The following is a 20,317-nucleotide window of genomic DNA, read 5'->3' as shown; positions in this document are numbered from 1 at the left end:
AAGGATATATATTTAGCATACAGTAAGAATTACACCTGTCTAGGGATGTGACATACATAGGTTTTTTTCCAGGATCTATGACCTCCCCAGCCATGTGTATTTGGCTATATTTACAGTACCAGACGAGTTTCCCCTCAGTGACGGGGCCCTTAAGTCCAATTAGATAGCTGTTGATTACTCTCAAGATAAAAGTGCTACCACTGCACCAATAGAGATAGTTTGCTGTGAGTCATTGTTGTGGTTATCAGGCTTTACTGGTATCAGGATTGGACCACTGATTGGTTTTCTCCCAGAGTAGCTTGCATAATATCAGAAGATACTATGAGAGCTAGTCTTCAGGGAGGAGGCTTCCAGCCTTCAGGGAGGAGGCTTCCATTCCAGCTCGACTGCTTCAAGTCCTGTGTCCAAAGTACGTCCTGTCTTCAGCAATAGAAACTTACCTTCAAGTTCTGGGAGGTAATCAAACACTGTGGCAATCGCCTATGCTATTTTGGGAGTCTGTTGGACTACCCTAACCAACAACTGGAAGGGAGGACTTTTTTTCCTCCAGTTTATGAATATTTTATTTTGCAAATTTTTCATTGAATTTTTGCTCATTTCCAGTTTTATGCTGGGTTTTTGTCTGCTTGATTTTGCATGGGTCTTGTGCATGTGACACCACTGCTGTAGATTCATATGAGTAAGGTCCCAAGAGTCTGTAAGGCTCTATTTCCATAGAGCCATGTACCCCCCTGGCTCTTACATTCTTTCTGCCCCCCTCTTCTGCAATGGTCCCTGAGCCCTGGGTGGGTGAAGTTTAATATAGGAAGGCAGGACTTTTGATGAGGGTTTTAGTAGCCTGCCTTTGTCAAGGAAGTTCTTTTCTTTTTTTAAATTTTTTTATGTGTATGTGTGTATTGCCTGTATGTAGGTAAGTGCACCCGTATCATGCAATGCCCATGGAGGTCAGAAGAGGCTGTCGGATCCCCTGGAACTGGAGTTACGGACAGTTGTTAGCTGCCATGTGGGTGCTGGGATTCAAACCCAGGTCTTCTGCAAGAACAACCAGTGTTAAGAACGCTGAGCCATCTCTCCAGCCCCAGTTCTTTTCTTTTTTAAAGATTTACTTCTATTCATTTGTGTGTGTCTGTGTAAGTATATGCGTATGTGTGAGAGCTGTGGCATATTGTTGTGCGTACCTGGAGGTCAGAGGACAATGTCAGATCCCTTGGAGACAGAATTACAGGAGTCTGCAACTTCTGGGCTTGTTATGGGTGCTGGGACCAAACTCTGGTCTTCATGTGTGGAGCAAGCGCTCTCTCTTTCTTTTTTTTTTTTGGTGTTTTTGAGACAGGGTCTTCCTATAGCCCCAGCTGGCCTGGCACTCACTATGTAGACCAGGCTGGCCTTGAACTCCCAGAGATCCGCCTGCCTCTGCCTCCCAAGTGCTGGGATTAAAGGCATGCACCACCACACCCAGCTGGTCTTTTTTTTTTTTTTTTTTTTTTTTGAGACAGGGTCTCCCTATAGCCCCAGCTGGTCTAGAACTCACTACGTGTGTAAACAGGTATTCTATAATTTTTAAAGTCAGATTTTGTATTTTTAAGAAAATCCATTTTATTTTGATTCAAAACTATCACAAAGCTTTGATGACACTCTTGTTCATGGTTTAGAAACAATTATCCTATGCTTTTACTTCTCACATTGTTGTGGAGCTGTCTAGACCTTCTTTTCACTCCAGCATTACAGTTTTTTTTTTTTTTTTTTTTAAGGTACTGACAATTGAATTCAGAGCCTCTTTTGCATATTACACAAAATGCCCTGCCGATGAGCTACATCAACAGCCCCAATATTGTAGGTCAATTATTGACCCCATAATACCTACCCTAGTAGGTACCCACAGTACCTCATCTAAGAGTCATCTGTTTTCCTCAATGATCTGGAGATTTAAGACTGAAGTGAGAGCTCACAGAGCAGTGTGGGGGCTGGAATTCCCAGACTGCATTCATTTCTGTGGCTCTCCTAAGAACTCCTCTGCTCTCACAGGTGAACGCTCTCAGGCTTGCACATGCTCCCCAACCAATATGCAGCCCCAACACCTTCAATTCTATCTGGCTCACTGTCCATTTCCTCCTTCCATTATTTCTCAAAGGGGGAATGGCTTAAAGATCCCACTTCGCTGTCTCTCTCCAGAGAGTTGAAGAAATTAATGAAAACCCTGCATTTTGCTGGTTCACCAAAATGGCTTGGGGGTGGCCAGATATAAGGAGCGATGCCGTCTGTACTGCTTTTCTTGTCTCAATCGACAACAATCCTGCCCGCCCCTGCCTCTTTCTCTAAGTATGTGTACATCATACTGTTATCAGTAAGTCAGAAAGGGAAATAGGTAATTATCCACTATTCTTGATGTTGGCTAGTCACATCTGGAGGAACATGAGGGGGACAGTGACTATAAAAACATGCTTCGCTTCCACCTGTGAGATTGAGAAATGAAAGCACCCAATGTTAGCATGCAAAGCCACTCTCACATGGGAATGGCATCCCCATCTTTGGAAAATTTACTGTCTCTAACAAAATGTAATGTATTCTAAGACAAATGTTTTATGCCTACCTCAATATCCATTCTCCCATTCTCAACATTTAAGTGTGGTCACAGCAGTCATGCTCCAGCTGAACAACCGGTGACATTTCCCACCTGTTTTAGTTTATAATGTATAATACACAGCATAGACTGGGCAGCTTCAATAGCAGAAAGCTGCTCCTTACAGGTCTAAAGGCTCAAAAGTTCAAAAGTGCCGGGCATGGTGGCACATGCCTTTAGTCCCAGTACTGGGAGGCAGAGGCAGGCAGATCTCTGTGAGTTCAAGGCTAGCTGGGACTACAGGGAGATCCTGTCTCAAAAAGACCCCCCCCCCCAAAAGAAGAGTTCAAAATTAAAGTGCTGCCTAATCTGGTTCTTGCTGAGGGTGCAGTCCCTGCTTGTGGTGGAATATGTATCCTCAGGTGGCAAGGAAAGAGGGTGATCATGCCTCTCATGTATCACTTATATGTAAAAAAAACAAAAGCACCACTCTCATACATAAAGGCAGCACCTTCAAGGCCTAATCACCTGGCAAAGGCAAAGGCCCTCACTATTTAATACCATCACACTGGGGATTAGGATTCAGCATATGAGGGGCTGAGGCTGTAATTTAATGGTAGAACAATTGCCTACATGCAACAGCTTGACTTTGAGTCAGTATCCTACGAATTTGGGGTTGTACTCCTGTAATCCCAGCACCTGGGAGGCTAAGACTGGAGGGATCACCATGAGTTCAAGGTCAGGCCAGCCTGGGCTATATTATATGGAAACCATGCCCCAAAATATGGGGGAGAATTCTACTAAGTTCCTCAAAGAAGAGACAGCTCCTTTACCACTTTCCATCCTTTTTCCTGGGATGTCCATAAGGCAACTGTAAGCCCAGCAGCGATAAGACAGGGCTGTTTCCAGCAAGGCAGAATCTAGTGGTTTGAAAACATGCTCCAAAAGGATGTACTTCCAGATCCCTAGAACTAAGGAACATTACCTCATATGGCTAATGCTGTAATTAAGGATTTAGAGGAACTTATCCTAGATTATCCTCGAAGGCCCTAAATGCAATTATAAAAGAGGGAGAGGAGGGGCTGGAGAGAGTCCTGACTGCTCTTACAAAGGACCCGGGTTCGATTCCCAGCACCCACATGGCGACTACAAACCGTCCTTAACTCCAGGTCCAGGGGAATCCGAAGCTCTATTCTGACCTCCGTGGCATTGCACAACACAGGTGCACTCACATACATGCAGGCAATACACTCATAAACATAAAATAAAAATAATAAATAAAATATTAAAAAAAAAAGAGGTAGAGGAGAGGGAGTTCTGAGATAGGCTTTAAGACAGATGTGTGACGAGGGCATGCCTGTAACCAGAAGCTGGAAACAGCAGGGAACAGAACGTCTTTGAGGGCCTTCAGAGGGAAGGCAACACCTTCCCTGACAACACCTTGATTTTGGACTTCTAGCATTCCAAACTGTGAGAAAATAAATTCTGCTGCTTTAAGAACCCAGTTATTTAACACAGTAGTCATACACACACAAAAACACCACAGGAAGATGTCTGGTTTCCTGATAACTTTGGAGAGGTGCCTATTATCCCTGGACTCTGGATTTTCTAGTCACAGAGAAAAACAAACTCCTCCTTTGTTTAAACATCCATTGCTTTGAGTTTTCTGTTACATATGCCAAACCTAACCCTTGGCTGCTGCTACACTAGCAAAGCAAGCACCTTCTCTTCTAGATACTCTGTGAATAACTATGCATAGATACAAGCACAAGGATGGGTACTTCTGAGTGAAAACAATGGAAACTAACAATGTCCATTACATAGTTATGGAAATAAGCATGGTCTGTCCAGAGAATGGAATACTAAGTAATCTTTAAGGGTATTATCCATGTAGATTTGATGTATTTGTAAAAAAGGCAAATTACAAAACTATGTTATCACCTGTTTCATAAAGAAAACCTTTTAAAAAATATTTTATTTATTATTTTTATGTGTATGTGTGCATTGCCTGCATGTAGGTAAGTGCACCCGAGTTGTGCAGTGCCTGCGGAGGACAGAAGAGACTGTCGGATTATAGGTGCGCACGCGCTCTCTGGGCGTACTCCCGGAATGGCACGGCGGGTCCGCAGGCTTCTCCGCCGTGCGTCTGGTGGATGGCAGGTCTGGCCCGGCGGGCTTCTCCGTGTCTCTATGGGCCTCAGGTGTGGGGTGTGCGGGTATCTCGGGGTCCCTGCCACACCTGGCGAGTCGTGGCACGGCTCTGGCCACAGGCGTCTCTGGGAGCGGCAGCAGATAGGTCGCTGTCCGCCGCTCCGGTGCTGACAGTCTCTCTGCTACTGGAGCACTGTCCAGCTGAATCCTATCCCTATTTCACCTGTGTACTTTTCCTCAGGATGCGAGGTCCACTGGCCACTGAACCCCATGGGAAGAGTACGAGGACAGCGAAAGCTAGGAATGTCCGCAAGTCGGTAACTGCCCTCCGGGGGGGATCAGGTCACCGGTACACAAGACTCAAGGCTCGGCTCAGTCTGTGCTTACAGCTTTATTCTCTCTGGGACCCAATCTCTGGGACCCAGTCTCTGACCTAATCTCCCACTGTTAAGAGAAGGCTAGGATATTTTATACCATGGGGGTAGTGGTAAAGGCTTTGGCTGTTAGATGCTTTGTGAGGCATTCTATTTACATATGGAAGTGGATTTCTACCACACTGCTAGACTGTTGACTGCCTGGAAAAATTACAGGAAGGCATGGTATCTTTCAGAGCCAAAGGCCATGTTTATGTTATGGCATTTGTGGCGGGCACTTCAAAAGGAGTCAGGAAGGACACCAGGTACTCTGCTGAAAGGAGTCTCAGCACATGAATCCGAGCTGCATGAGCTGTCCGGACGTGAAGGGACTTCTACTTCACAGCAGGGGCCCCCAACATCGGATCCCTTGGAACTGGAGTTATGGACAGTTGTTGGCTGCCATGTGGGTGCCGGGATTCGAACCTGGGTCTTTTGCAAGAACAACCAGTGTTCTTAACCGCTGAGCCATCTCTCCAGCCCCGAAAACTTTTTTTCCCCCTAAGTGTATTGAGTATGCTGTGAGAAGATTGCAGGCTGGGCCAGAGTACTGCCTATCCAAGAAAACCATCTTAGTGTTGCAAGTTAGAGTCTCCAAACTGCTGATTTGATCAGAGTAAAGTCAGACAGACAAGCCAAGGCAGCATTAATGGAGCAGAGAGGGGTTAATGAAAAAATATAATAAATAAAATAAAATCCCAGCCGGGCATGGTGGTGCCCGCCTGTAGTCCCAGCACTTGGGAGGCAGAGGCAGGCAGATCTCTGTGAGTTCAAGGCCAGCCTGGTCTACATAGTGACCTCCAGGACCCTGTCTCAAAAAGACAAAAAACAAAACAAAACAAAACAAAAAACTCCTAAACATAAGAACCAGGATACAGAAGTCAAACACAGTATAGTGAGATTGAAAAGTGATCAGAGCTCTTCTAAGACTGCCTGCAATTGAACTTTCAGCTGGAACAGCAATGAGTCTAGAAATTAGTCAAATCATTGCCATTTTGCTTAGCTCAAGCAATTTTTCTTTCTTTCTTTATTTATTTTTTCTTTTTTTTTTGAGACAGGGTCTCCCTGTAGCCAGAGCTGGCCGAGAACTCCTCACTATGTAGACCAGGCTCTGTGGAACTCACAGATCCACCTGCCTCTGCCTCCCAAGAGCTGGGATTAAAGGCATGCGCCACCACACCCAGGCTTCAAGTAATTCTTTTTCAGTTTAAATAGGAATGAATAGCCAACACTTTGTAAAAATGGTCACAACACTATCTTTAGATGATGTAGCATTTTTTAAAATAGGGGAGGGCAGAAGGGCCTTACTATGTAAAAATTCACGATCTTTCTGCTTCAGTGTCCCCAGGACTGGAATTATAGGCATGTGATCCATGCCCAGAACACTGAGTTTGATCCCCAGGATTCATTTAGTAAGAGAAAAGTGACTCCGTCAGGTCGTCCTCTGATTGCCACATGTGTGCCATGGCATGTGCACCTACACACACCCTAAACCAACCAACCAATCAACACATGTAAAAAAGATTTAAAGCTAATTTTTAAGGTCTAGGCAAAGCTTTCTTTTGCAACATTCCTGGCTGTAGTAGTTCCAAGACTGTAATATCACAACTATTAAAACTGCTTTTATTGTTACCTTAATATACAGATATACAAAGATATATTCAAAGTACTCAGATGATGGATTTCACATTTTTTTTGGAGACAGAGTCTCCCTGTAGCCCCAGCTGACCTGGAACTCACTATGTAGGCCAGGCTGGCCTTGAACTCAGAGATACGCCTGCCTCAGCTGCCCAAGTACTGGGATTAAAGGCATGAGCCGTCACACCTGGCTCAGGATTTCATATTTAATTATTTTATTTATTGTGCTTGTATGTGTGCATGCCATAGCGCATATGGAAGGCAGAGGACAACTTGTGGGAGTTGGTTCTCTCCTTCCACTATGTGTGTTCCAGGGATCGAACCGAGGTCATCAAGCTTGGTGACAGAACCTTTACCCACAGCCATCTTGCCAGCCTGATTTCTTATTTTTAGAGAGTATTTAAAAACTTTCAATTTTAGTTGTTGATACATGAAATATCAACAAACAACTCACATAAGCAAAAGTTTTTTATGGTAACTAATAAAACTTAAAGAGTATGAAGGGGCCAAAACCCCACCACATTAATGTACCTATTTGAGACCAAATGACCTAATTTTTTGGGGTGGGGAAGGGTGCTTGAGATAGGGTCCCATGTAGCTCAAGCTGGCCCCAAGCTCACTTTGTAGCTAAAAACAACCTTAAATTTCTTTAGATTCCCCTGCCTCCACTTCTGAAGTTACGAAGTCTTTCTGAAGTCTTCTGCTAGCCTATGATTAGTTAGAATGAAATTATATGTACAGAAGTCTTTCAGGAAATAAAGGTTTTCTTCACAGTTCTAATGTCATTGTGTAACTTAGGGTCTCTATACCTTTCAGTTTTTTAGACTAAGTATCTATAAGTCATCATTTCTACAACATGGAATTTTATCTTTCCCTGGTATAACATAGAAACAGCTGGATTTTTTTCCCCTAACTGAAATTCTGACGGTTAATTTTAGTTCCATGGCAAAATATATTCTCTTATTAGCACATTACTGAAATTAATTTTTTGTGGGAGGAATAACCTTAAACTGTGCCTTAGAACTGGAGGTAGGGAGTCCTGGATTGGTGCAGTTACTCAAAGGTTATCACAGTCTCTTTCCCTTTTCTTTTCTACCAGCTGTAAAAGAACTGCCATTTCATACCTCAAAATGGTGCCTCTCTAGGCACTGGCATCATAGCTACTAGGAGGAGAGGAAGCACCAGGCTAGTTTATTCATGCCTTGTCTGTCCACTGCTCAAAGCTTTCCCAGAGGCCTCGTTCTGGCACTCTTGTTACAAATCGCTGGTCACCACAGACATACATTCCCTAACTGAAGGCTGTCATGTAGTTATACTCTACCATCAAAACTCTAAACTCACCACATGAACAGTTTAAGCACAGTGGGCCATTCTTAAGAGATAATGGTAGAAAAAACTCACGTTTTCCAAACCCAACTTTTTAGACACTAGCTAAGTGGAACACTGCAACAAGACCTTTCTTGGGTCTGAGAATGTACTCACATCTCCCCTACCTCCAACAGGTGATATACATTCTCTGTACTGGAGCCCACTGCCATAAACATATTAACCAAGGCCACGATGCTTGCTTTTGTTTCTTTAAAAAGACTTACTATTTGGGAGGCAGAGGCAGGAGGATCTCTGTGAGTTCGATCTCTGTATTTGCCTGCATGTATGTAAGTGCACCACATGTGTGCAATGTCTGTGGAAGCCAGAAGAAGGCAGTGGATTCCCTGGAACTGAAGTCACAGAAGGTTATGAGCTGCCTATGGGTGCTGGGAACTGAACCAGGGTCCTCTACAAGACTTGCCAGTGTTCTTAACCACCGGGCCATCTCTCTAGCCCTGACAGCATACAAAATCCTTCTTTTTCTTCTACACATGAATAAGTTGCTATACAGTGCATTATAGCTTCTCTCTAGGGAAATTCATTGAAAGCAAACATAGAACAGACTGATCTCTGAAACAGAGGATCTTACATGAAGTTAAAATTTCTACAGGGCTGTCAAGCATGGTGGCATATGCTTGCTATATCCTAGCACTCAGGAGGCTGAGGAAGAAGGATCTGTAACTCTCAACCAGCCTGGGCTACATAGTAAGCAAGATGCTGTTTTAAACAAAACAAAACAAAACAAAACAAGACGAACCCAACCAAAGCTTACCAAAAAATTCTAAGTTAACATAAGCATGAAGCCTCTTTCTATACACAGTTCCCATAAATGAAAACTTACCTTTTCTTATTTTAAGTTTTTTTGGGGGGTCTTTTTGAGACAGGAGCTCCCTGTAACCCCAGCTGGCCTGGAACTCACTATGTAGACCAGCTGGTCCTTCAACTCCTGCCTTTGGGTCTTTTTGAGACAGGATCTCCCAGTAACCCCAGACTGTCCTTGAACTACCTGCCTTTGCCTCCAGGAATGCTGGGATTAAAGGTATGTGCCACCACGCCCAGTCTGTTTTTAGACAGGCTGGCTTCTAATTCATTATGTAGTTGAAGATGACCTTAAATTTTTGATCCTCCTGCCTCTATTTCCCAAGCACTAGGATTATAGGCATGTACCATCATGTAGTACTAGGGAGACTGAAATCCCTGGCATGGCCCCTTTCTTTCCAAACAAGGAAATTAACTTTTTCTTTCAGTTTAACAACTTTATGTGCCAAGCAACATTAAGCTTTGACGACACACCCAATGAGGATGATAAACTCTGGACCTGCTTTACTAGAAAAATCATACAACCAACACCTCCCCATTCCATACATACAGAGACCAGAGTCTGAAATACCATATAAAAATGTTTAGTGTGGCATGCACTGGGCCTGAGGGTATATGAACATGATCCCAGCATTCAGGAGACTCTGCAGGAGAATGGAGAGTTCATGACCAGCCTAGCGCTTAGTTTCTGGTCTACCTGAGTTACCAAGTGGGATCATAACTCAGAAACAAAACAACCAGCAAAAAAACCCAAACAAGGTAAGTTAACAGTGGTTGTCTATGAGCTGTGATGGCAGTGGGAAAAGGGGTCAAAAGGGGAAAACTGTCATTCTTCTCCATGTCACACATTCTTGACATTTTATTTATGTGTTTATTTATTATTTATTTATTTTGCCTGCACGTATATAAATGCACCTGTATTATTCAATGCTGTGGAGGCAGAAGAGGGTGCTGGATTCCCTGGAACTGGAGTTAAGGATGGTTGTTAGCCACCACTTGGGTGCTGGGAACTAACCCTGTGTAAGCAGCAGTGGTGCTCTTAACCACTGAGCCATCTCTCCAGACCCCATGCTTGACATTAAAAAAAAAAAAAAGTTATGTATTACTTTTTCAATGTGAAAATACAGCCTTTTTTCATTTGTTTTTCTTTTGTGAAGACAAGGTCTCACTATGTAGCCCAGATTGGCCTTAAATTTATAATCCCCCTGCCTCAGCCATCTGGGTGTTGAGTGTGTACCACCATGTATGGCTAAGAAAGTAACTTTTAAAGCTTCAAAACAAATTTCAAACAGCAGCAACTATATGAGCAGCAATGGAATTCTATTTAGTCATGAAAAGAAATGGCACATTGATGCAAGCTATAAATCCAAACAAATCTTGAAACTATCAATACACTTTGAAAATGTCACTTTTATAGCTTGCAAATTATATCTAAATTTTAAAAATCTGAGGAAAAATAATACAAAGCTAAATGTGAAAGGTTGTTAACACAATGGAGTTAGAAAATTATTTAGTGAATATTAATTCTACAATTATTTCCCTTAAATGTAAGCAGTTCTCATTTGGAACAATTCTAATAATGCATAAGTTTTCATGCCTACATTTAAACATTCAGCCCTCAACAAAATGGTTTAAATTTCAGTTACCAGGGCCAGCGAGGTGACTTGGAGGGTAAAAGTGCTTGCCACGAAGCCTGATGACATGAGTTTTGTCCCCAGGACCCACACGACAGGAGAGAAGCAACTCCTGCAAGCTGTCCTCTCACCCCAACAGGCCCAGTGGCATGTACTTGTGTACACACACTAAGAATTCTTGTTCTATTTTTTTGTTTTTGAGATAGGGTCTCCCCATAGCTCCAACTGGTCTGGAATTCACTATGTAGTCCAGGCTGGCCTTGAACTCACAGAGATCCACCTGCCTCTGCCTCCCGAGTGCTGGGACTAAAGGCATGTGCCACCAGGCCCGGCTGTGTAAGAATTATTTTTAAAACTGCACTTTTGCTGGGCATGGTGGCACACACCTTTAATCCGAGCACTCGGGAGGCAGAGGCAAGTGGATCTCTGTGAGTTCAAGGCCAGACTGGTCTACATAGTGAGTTCCAGGACAGCTAGGGCTACAGGGAGACCGTCTCAAAAAAAACCAAAACAAAAAACCCTGCACTTTTACAACAGTATTTTTGTGTGTGGGTTCAGGTGAGTGTGGAAGTCAGAGGTTGACATCAGGTGTCTTCCTCTAGTGTTCTCCACCTTGGTTTTTGAGAAAGGGTCTCTCACTGAACCTGGAGCTTGCTCATTAGGGTTCTATTCCCTTGTCAGGCAAGCCCCCGATATTCTCCAGTCTCTACCTCCCCATGCCTAAGAACTGGGGATCCAAACTCAGGTTTTCACGGCAACAAGGACTTTACCCACGGAACCATCTCCCTAGCCCCTACCACAGTATTTTAATTGTGAGCAATTCAAGTAAAAAATTTTACTTCTACTCCATAACAATTAGCGTGTACACTGTGATTAGGGTGTGTTTTAGGAGTGTAGCTTGGCTCACTGCTCATCCCACCCTCACTAAAATGTGCTTCATGCAAATAGGACAGCTGTCACACTCTTCAGCAAAATGGAGAACTGTTCTGCCTCCTGTCTCCCAGTAAAACACTTTCAAGACATTTCACAAAAATGGACACTCAATGGTCAGTGATGGGCTAGGAGGATAGCTCAGCCGGTACAGTGCCTGAAGCTTAAACCTGAGTTCAAATCCCCAGAACCCATGTAAAGCCTGGGCACATCTGCAATTCCTGCATGCTAGAAGACGAGGACAGAATTCCATAAAGCTGGTGAGGCTGGTCTGGGGTACAAAGAAGCAAACAGCAAAAGACCCTGCCTCAAACAGGTGGAAAGTGAGGACTGACACCCGACCTTGTCCTCTGACCACAGCCCCCAGGCATGCACAGACATTTAAAGAAAAGGACACAGAGCCAAAAAAGAAAAAAAAAAAGTAGTAATGCTAAAAATGAAATATGATCTTGCTACCACTGGGGAGACTTGACATGCAGCCAAGAACTTTACACTGAGACAAGTAAATTAAAAATGTAAATTCAAGCAGGGTGTGGTGGTGCACGCCTGTAGTCCCAGAACTTGGGATGCAGAGGCAGGTGGATCTCTGTGAATTCAAGGCCAACCTGGTCTACATAGTGAGTTCCAGGGCAGCTGGGGCTACAAAAAGTCAAAAACAAAACAAAACAAAAAATGTAAATTTACTGGCACAAATGAAGAAAGCGCAGTTATGAAGACAAGAGGAAGCCATCCCAGATGAGTTATTCTATGACAGAACAGCCCTGTTCCAGGCTTCCCCACCCTCCTCCCTTCTCTCCGCCCTCCCATTCCTCCTGTCCTTTCCTTTGGACAGGGTCTTGCTAGGTAGGCTAGGCTGCCCTTAAACTCTTGATCGATCCTCGAACCTCCTGCCTCTACCTCCCAAGCGTGTGTGTGTGTGTGTGTGTGTGTGTGTGTATGCGTGCGTGCACGTACCTGTGCCAGATGTGGGCCATCTAGAGGTCAGAGGACAGCTTGCAGGAGTTGGTGGTCTCCTTCCACCATGTGGGTTCAAGGAATCAAACTCAGGTCATCAGGCTTGGTGGCAAGCATGTTTACCTACTAAGCCATCTCACTGGCCCCTTTAAAATTATTTTTGGGGTGGTACTGGGGATCAAATCCAAGACCTTACACATGCTAGGCAATAACTACCACTGAGCTATACCCTCAGCCCTCACTTTAATTATAAGAATCTCAGTTTTATAAAGTAGCATTTCTCCAACTGCAAACTGAAATCTTTACAACAGAATGTCTGTGGTGCTCTTTAAAACCACAGCTTTTTGCACTAGCCCAAGACACAGCCTCTGTGATGAAATCAAAGGACCTCAGTCTTTTATTTCTTTTCTAAGTGATGCTCATGAACACTTAAAAACCCCCACAATGACAAAACAAAAACATGTTTCTACCCATTCCCCACTCTATGATCCTGGTAGATCTAGCCATGTTTTCTTCAGGTATTTTTTCACTTTGTTTATTATACTAAAGTTCCTGTCATCCCCAATTTGTTATAAAATACAAATCTAGGTAGTGAAGAATTTACCACACTCAAAGAGAAGCCTGGCTTCTGCCCTTGGAATATTCTGCTTGATTAAAAAGTGTCTGTCATGCCGGGCGTGGTGGCGCACGCCTTTAATCCCAGCACTCGGGAGGCAGAGGCAGGCGGATCTCTGTGAGTTCAAGGCCAGCCTGGTCTACATAGTGAGTTCCAGGCCAGCTGGGGCTACAGGGAAACGCTGTCTCAAAAAGACTGAAAAAAAAAAAAAAAAAAAAGTGTCTGTCTATGGCTCAGCAGTTAAGAACACTTACAGCTTTGCAGAGGATCCCAGCTTGGTTCCTGGCACCCAAGTCCTATAGCTTATAACCACCTGCAACTCCAGCCCCAGGGGATCCAACACTCTCTTCTGGCCTCCTCAGGCACAAACGTACACTCACAAATAAAAAAGTGTCCCTGCCTGGGGGCTTTGACAGGAGAATCTAACAAAAGTGACATAAGTGCTCTGGGTGACCTAGTATAGGAAATGAAGACTGGGAGCATCAGGACCTACTGGACCCTCTATTGCTCTCTTCTACCTTGGCTGGTCCTAATTTGTGTTTTTTTCCAGTTATAGTAATAAACCAGAATTGTGAGTGTAATAGCTTTTAGGAAGTTCTGAGTCCTTTTTGTGAATCAGTGAAGTAAAGAGTGGTTTGACAATGCACTAAGTTGCAATAGATGTCAAAAGTGAGAGGGTATTCTAACTTTAATTTGCTAAACTTAAAAAAAATACTTTATTTTTAATTATGTGTATATACATGAATGTGTGAGGACATATGCCCTTGAAGTCTAGAAGAGGGTATTGGACCCTCTGGAGCTGGAGTTACTGGAGGTTATAAGCCACCTGACAAGTGTGCTGGCAGCTGAACTTGGGTCCTCTATATAACCTCTGAGCCATTTTTCCAGCTCCCGTGTTTGCTAAACTCTTAAAGGGGACTTGTGACCTCTAGCTCCTGCAAATAAATACAAAGTTAATCAATTAAAATTTTGGGGTGGTGCTGGGAATTGAACTTAGATGTCATCTCAGTTAACTACATCCTCAGTCTTCTACAAAAAACCCTTTTTAAAAAACAAGTGTTTTAGGAAGAAGAAAAAAAAGTGTTTTGGGGCTAGAGACATGGCTCAGCAGTTAAGAGCAATGGCTGCTCTTGCAAAGGATCTGGATTCAGTTTTCAGCACCCACATGGAGGCTAACGACTGTCCTAACTCCAGTTCCAGGGGATCCGACACCCTCTTCTGACCTCCATGGGCACTGTATGACACAGGTGCACTTATATACATGCAGACAATACACTCATACACATAAATTAAAAATAATAAATGAAATATTTTAAAATATTTTAAAAACACAAGTGTTTTTATTTTAATAAATACATTTTGGGTTAAAACTTGTTTTAAAAATTTTATGTGCATGTGTATGTGTCTGTATATGTGTATGTGGGTGCCTGTGGAGGCCAGAAGAGGGCACTGGATCTTTAGCTGGAGTTACAGGCAATTTATGAGCCACCTGGTGTGGGTACGGGATACTCAGGTCCTCTCAAGGAGCAGCAAGTGCTCATAACCGGTGAGCCAGCTCTCTAGCCTGTAACTCAGGCTGGCCTTAAACGCCTATGTAGCTGTCTCTACTTCTCAGGGGCTGAGATTAAAGGCCTGAGCCACCAGCATCAGTTACAGAAATTAATCACATTATGAAGAACTGAGGGGACCAGGAGGATGGCTCAGCAACCTGAGTTTGATCCCCAGGACCCACAGGGTGGTAAGACAGAGCTGACTTCTCAAGTCCTGGAGTCCTCTGACCTCCATGAGCTCCTGTGGGTGTTTTCCCTCCACCCCCCAACCCCCCTCCCTGGGGGTTTTCTCTAAAAAAAGCCTTTTAGCTTGGGGCAGAGGCGTGCACCCAGTCCCAGCTACTGGGGAAGATGGGTGGTAGACTGCTTGTGCTCAGCTGCTGTCAGAGCCCCACCTCAAAATAAGAAGAGCCACTAACCAAACCAGTGTCATTAAAAGGCACCTGGGGATTGCCTTTTAAACACAGACACACACACACACACACACACACAGAGAGAGAGAGAGAGAGAGAGACAGAGAGAGACAGAGAGACAGAGAGAGACAGAATGAACAAGCTGTTACAGTTTACAAAAGACAAAACAGAAAACCAAGTCTAACCTTGAATCTCCCATTCCCTACAAAGGTACAATCTACACTGTACAGATGCCTTTCCAAGGTTAATATGACTCAAAAAAAAATTAGGCTTGAAAAGTCATGTACAGGAAATAGATAACATTTGATCATTAATAAATCATTATTAGCCAGGCGTGGTGGTGCACGCCTTTAATCCCAGCACTTGGGAGGCAGAGGCAGGCGGATCTCTGTGAGTTTGAAGCCAGCCTGGTCTAAATAGCAAGTTCCAGGCCAGCTGGAGCTTACAACAGGGAGACCCTGTCTCAAAAAGACCAAAAAAAAATAAAAATAAAAATAAATAAATAAATAAATAAAAAATAAATAAAAATAAAAAACAAGAACACAAACACCCCTAAACTAAGAAAACAGGAGTTAGGAAAATAAACTGGGCAAACAGATCTCTTTGATTCTAATACCATTCTCTTAGAAAAAACTAAAACCAAACCAAACTACCCCAACAACACCCAAAACAAAGAACAAAAAAATGAATGGAAAACTTTCCAAAGATGTTCATACATACTGCATATAAAACAACTCAATGACAGATTCTATGATGTAAATATCTTCACTTTTTCTACTGAGGTCTATTCTACACATCACACATAAGAAATGACCAGAACTAACAAAGACCCTTCCTAGGTGAAGCTAGTCTCTAGTTCGTGCCAGTCTTGTTTGCTTGAATTTCTTTAAGTGTCAGTCAAGGACAGGCTGGCAGACATGGGAAACAATGACCTGTTCAGTCAGCAGAATTAGGTCTTAACTTCATATTCCATTGTAAACATGTCATTTTTTATTATAGGCAGATGTTTTCTACATCACTGTATTTTAGATTTTATCAATGGCACTACTCCTTGTTCAAGCAAAAATTTAAAATGAACTCACCAGTTAGAACCACTTTTTCTTCTTTTGAAAACTAAAGTAATCTAAAAGAATTTCTAACTCATAAAAATCTCCCATTTTTACCAGGATCTACTCTTCATCAGCATGATTTTGATGAAATCAAACCCATTACTTGGGCCTTCCACAAGTTGTGTGTGTGTGTATGCCCTTTCACATTCCAAATGAAGTTAGCCTAAAGATGTGTCCGCTCATTTCAAGGCCCTGAGTCATGAAACATAACCATTAGTTCAAGGCAGGCGGATCTGAGGTTGAGGCCAGCCTGATTTACACAGCGAGTTCAAGGCCAGATGAGGTTCAAGGAAGACCCTGTGTCAAAAAGACACCCCCTAAAAGAGATCAGAACAGAGATCTCTGAGCACACAAATGGGCTTAGTTTCCCTCCCTGTGCGGAATAGGAGCACCAAAGTCAGTTATAGAATAAAATTTATCAGGTCAAATAATTTTTTTTTACTCTTCCCAAGACAAGAGTTAAATATAGCTGTAGTCACGGAACGTCCTGAGCAGCCAGGCGCCGGCTCCTAGCATACCATCTTTCAAAACTGCTGAGCACTCTGCCGATGCAGTGAATCACAGGCCTATCGGTGTGCACCGCAGCCAGTCAAATTCACAATCAGCTTCAAAATCTGAACTGCTAATTAGGTTAGTAAAGAGCTTGTCCCCGTGATCACAAGACATACCTTGATGCTCTATGCCAACAGCTACAGGCAGAAATGAACTCCAGAAGACAACACACTGTACCTTTTGTGCTCTATGACATTCACTCACTGACACGAAGATATTTATTTGTGCCATTATCTCAGAACAGAGCCTTTGCTAGGACCACTTTGGTCAGAAATTCATCTGCTAGCTTCAGTCTTTAGGCAGTCTGAATTAGACTACGAATTTAAGGGGAAAACCATTTTCTTATGTAAAGTAACTCTGTATAGTGCACACTGCAAACAGAATCCAAAAATCATGTCATTAAAAAATTTAGTAATGGGCCTGGGTGGAGCCCGTCTTTAATCTCAGGAGGTGGGGCAGATCTCTGAGTCCAAGGCCAGCCCAGTCTACACAGCAAGTTCCAGGCCAGCAGGGCTACAAAGACCCTGTCTCAAAAAGAGGAAAAAAAAAAAAAATGGGGCTGAAAAGATGGCTCAGAGATTAAGAGCATGTACAAGGGGTTCAGATCCTTGTACCCACATTGTGGCTCACAACCACCTGTAATTCCAGGTCTAAGGGACTGATAACCCCTTCTGGCTTCTGAGGTGCCTGCATGCATGAGGCGTACATAAACTCACATACATGAAGGCACACACAGAGGAATAAATTGGTAAGTAAATCTCAAATAAAAAAAAAGTCTGCAAAATGGCTCAACGGGGAAAGGTGCTTGATGTCCAAGCCTGAGGACCTGAATTGGATCCCCAGAAACCATATAAAGTGGGAGAGAAATGACTTCACAAAGATGTCCTCTGACCTCCCTCTACAAGCACCCATAAACATATAACACACACACTCACAAACAGAAAAATTTTAAAAGAAACCTTTACAAAAAATAACCAAATGCAATTTTTTTTGTTGTTGTTCTTTTTGAGACAGGGTCTCCCTGTAGCCCCAGCTGTCCTGGAACTCGCTATGTAGACCAGGCTGGCCCTGAACTCACATAGATCTGCCTGCCTCTGCCTCCCAAGTGCTGGGATTAAAGGCGTGTGCCACCACGCCTGGTTTACCAAATGGAATTTTAAAAACAGGTGGTTTACTTAGTTAGGTTTGACTTTCTATTACATTCCTCCTGCATGGGGTTTTTGCTCTGGAAGGGTCGGATAATCAAAAGACCAAGTTAGCAGCACTTACTTATTTTAGGACATTGCTACAAAATCCAGTACTTTGTGTGCTGAACTGAACCTAACAGGAAACACTACATGTTTCAGAGTTATGGACACTGTACACAAAATCTCCCTGAACCACATTCATCAGAAGTCAGATAAGCACATCTATTTCACACTTTCCAAAAGAAAGTAGAGACATCTAAGACCAGATAAAAATCTGTCCTTTCTTCATTAACATTCACTGAGTGCTTACTTCTGGTCCAGGCTGATTGTGGGTAGTATCCTGATACCTTCAACCCTAAAGATGGCTAAGCATTACCTGTCTCACAGATAAAATCAAATAAATGTACAGGTATCAGCAGCCAGAGCCGTGGGGCAGAATCCAATTCTGATAGGCTGAACTCATACCTATTACAAAATCGAACACACATACACCACAATGGTACAGCAGATGCTAGAATATAGATCCAAAACAAAGTCTCCCACTGACAACTCCATTCAATGGTTAGAGGTAAGTGATGAGTGATTTCTGTGCATTAGTGGAGCTATGCAAAGAAAAAAAACACCTACACCCCAAGATGTAATCTGTAACATACTATAAGGCCCTAGGAACTGGTAGTCCAATTTATTTAGGAGCCAAAGTAAAAATAGTCTCCTTTTAACAAATTCAGAAAGCTTCCTTAAGAGATTAAGTTGTGTGATTACTTCACAGCTCTATGTTCTTCAGAAATGTGTCTTAAGGGGGCCGGAGGGATGGCTCAGTGGTTAACAGCCCTCACTGCTCTTTCGGGGGCCAAAGTTTAGTTCCCAGCACCCACATAATGGCTTCATCCTCCCTAATTCTAGTTCTGGCCTCCACAGGCACTGCATGCTAGTAGTGTGCTTACACGCATGCAGGCAAAACACTCAACACATAAAATAAAAATAAATAAAATCGAATTTCCAAACTGGACATTTCCTGTGATGCTCAAGCTTGAGAGAGGCATTCAAGGAGTAAACGTGAAGCCTCCTGAAATGACAAGTTATCGCACAAGAAAAATGAAAGCCAACTGAAGTTCTAAGTAAACAGTTTTGAAAGGGAAAAATACCGGTTTTCTTCACAGTTCTAATTACAGACAGAAATTTTCCTGTGTTGAGCATTTATTCAATATCCAGAGGTCGTGGTCAACAATGAACTTGTGAAAGGAAAACACAGCAGTCAGTACTCATCCATCCCCACCGAAGCTGTGTCTTTTAGAGAGAGCGGATTCATAAAGGAAAATCCACCTTCCAACTGGTAGCACGTGACCTCTACAGATTAGGGTTGAAGCAAGTTCCTTCCTCACTCTTTCGTGGGACTTTTTAACAAAAAAGCATAGGATAGTGATAGGACAGTCCGTACTATAAGAGATGAATAAAAATATTAAGGTGGTGAGAACAAACAAAAAATCCATGGATACAGAATTCAGAAAGCTAAGAACACTCGATCAAGAACGTGTCACTCAACTAATCACTTGCAAGTTATAGGGGGGAAAATACATTGGGTAAAAAATGGAACTAACTTCCCGGAAAGTGGTAGCTTGTAACAACACATATCCCATTTATCATTTCCAGTCAACACTGCTCCCAAACTCAGCACCTGCCTTCTCGTTTCTGGGGGTGCGGGGGGACTCAACATTACTCCCAGGGGCCACTCAACACCCAGGCCAGTCACCGTCTAACTGCATCCAAGTCAACTTCTATTTTAAAAGCCCGCCTGCCCTCACGCCCGCTTGTCTGTGTGCACTAGGGACTCGGTGACCTCGGAAGGGCCCAGTCACCGGAGAACAATTCCCGGTGACCAAGCCATCAACACGACGGACTTCGGGCTAGTTTTCTTAGACTGTGCGAGGCGGCAGCAGACTAATTTCAGGCATCCCGAAATGGCCCTGAATCGTCCCCGCGGGGAGCGAGTGTCCACAGCACCGTGCAGGCGACCCCGGGACACCGGAGTTCGGTTCCTCCCGCGCGTCGCCCTCCACCCCTCGCCGGCCACCCGCGCCCTCCGCCTACCTTCTCGCACAGCGTCCGCACTTGGTTCTCGTTGAGCTGCTTACACTCGTTCAGCTGCTCGACCCACTGGTCCAGTTCCTTGGTGAACGCCTTGTCGTCCATGGCGGCAGCACCGTGCAGGCGACCCCGGGACACCGGAGTTCGGTTCCTCCCGCGCGTCGCCCTCCACCCCTCGCCGGCCACCCGCGCCCTCCGCCTACCTTCTCGCACAGCGTCCGCACTTGGTTCTCGTTGAGCTGCTTACACTCGTTCAGCTGCTCGACCCACTGGTCCAGTTCCTTGGTGAACGCCTTGTCGTCCATGGCGGCGCGAGTCGCGTCCCCGCCGCCGCCCGC

General features: G+C 43.8%; 1 protein-coding gene across 3 annotated transcripts in view; it reads right to left on the bottom strand.

Annotated features, from left to right (window-relative positions):
- Ppp2cb (protein phosphatase 2 catalytic subunit beta) overlaps positions 1-20,311 on the bottom strand; it is a 35,055-nt gene extending 14,744 nt beyond the window's left edge. The window contains exons 1-2 of one of the 3 annotated variants that reach the window (XM_008844941.1): positions 20,246-20,311; positions 19,983-20,045 (exon numbers count right to left, since the gene is read on the bottom strand). In XM_008844941.1, the coding sequence (XP_008843163.1) occupies positions 19,983-20,045; positions 20,246-20,284 (102 nt within the window). In that variant the 5' untranslated portion in view covers positions 20,285-20,311. Of the gene's footprint in view, positions 1-19,982; positions 20,097-20,245 lie in introns of those variants that run through there. The other 2 variants (XM_008844940.2, XM_029569266.1) reach the window with 2 other exon arrangements.
- Between the last annotated feature and the right edge of the window lie 6 nt (positions 20,312-20,317).

The sequence above is a fragment of the Nannospalax galili genome, unplaced genomic scaffold, assembly GCF_000622305.1.
Source record: "Nannospalax galili isolate Female #2095 unplaced genomic scaffold, S.galili_v1.0 scaffold680, whole genome shotgun sequence".
Lineage (NCBI taxonomy): Eukaryota > Metazoa > Chordata > Mammalia > Rodentia > Spalacidae > Nannospalax > Nannospalax galili.
The sequence above is the reverse complement of the archived record's forward strand: the minus strand, read 5'-3'. Positions and strand labels throughout refer to the sequence as shown.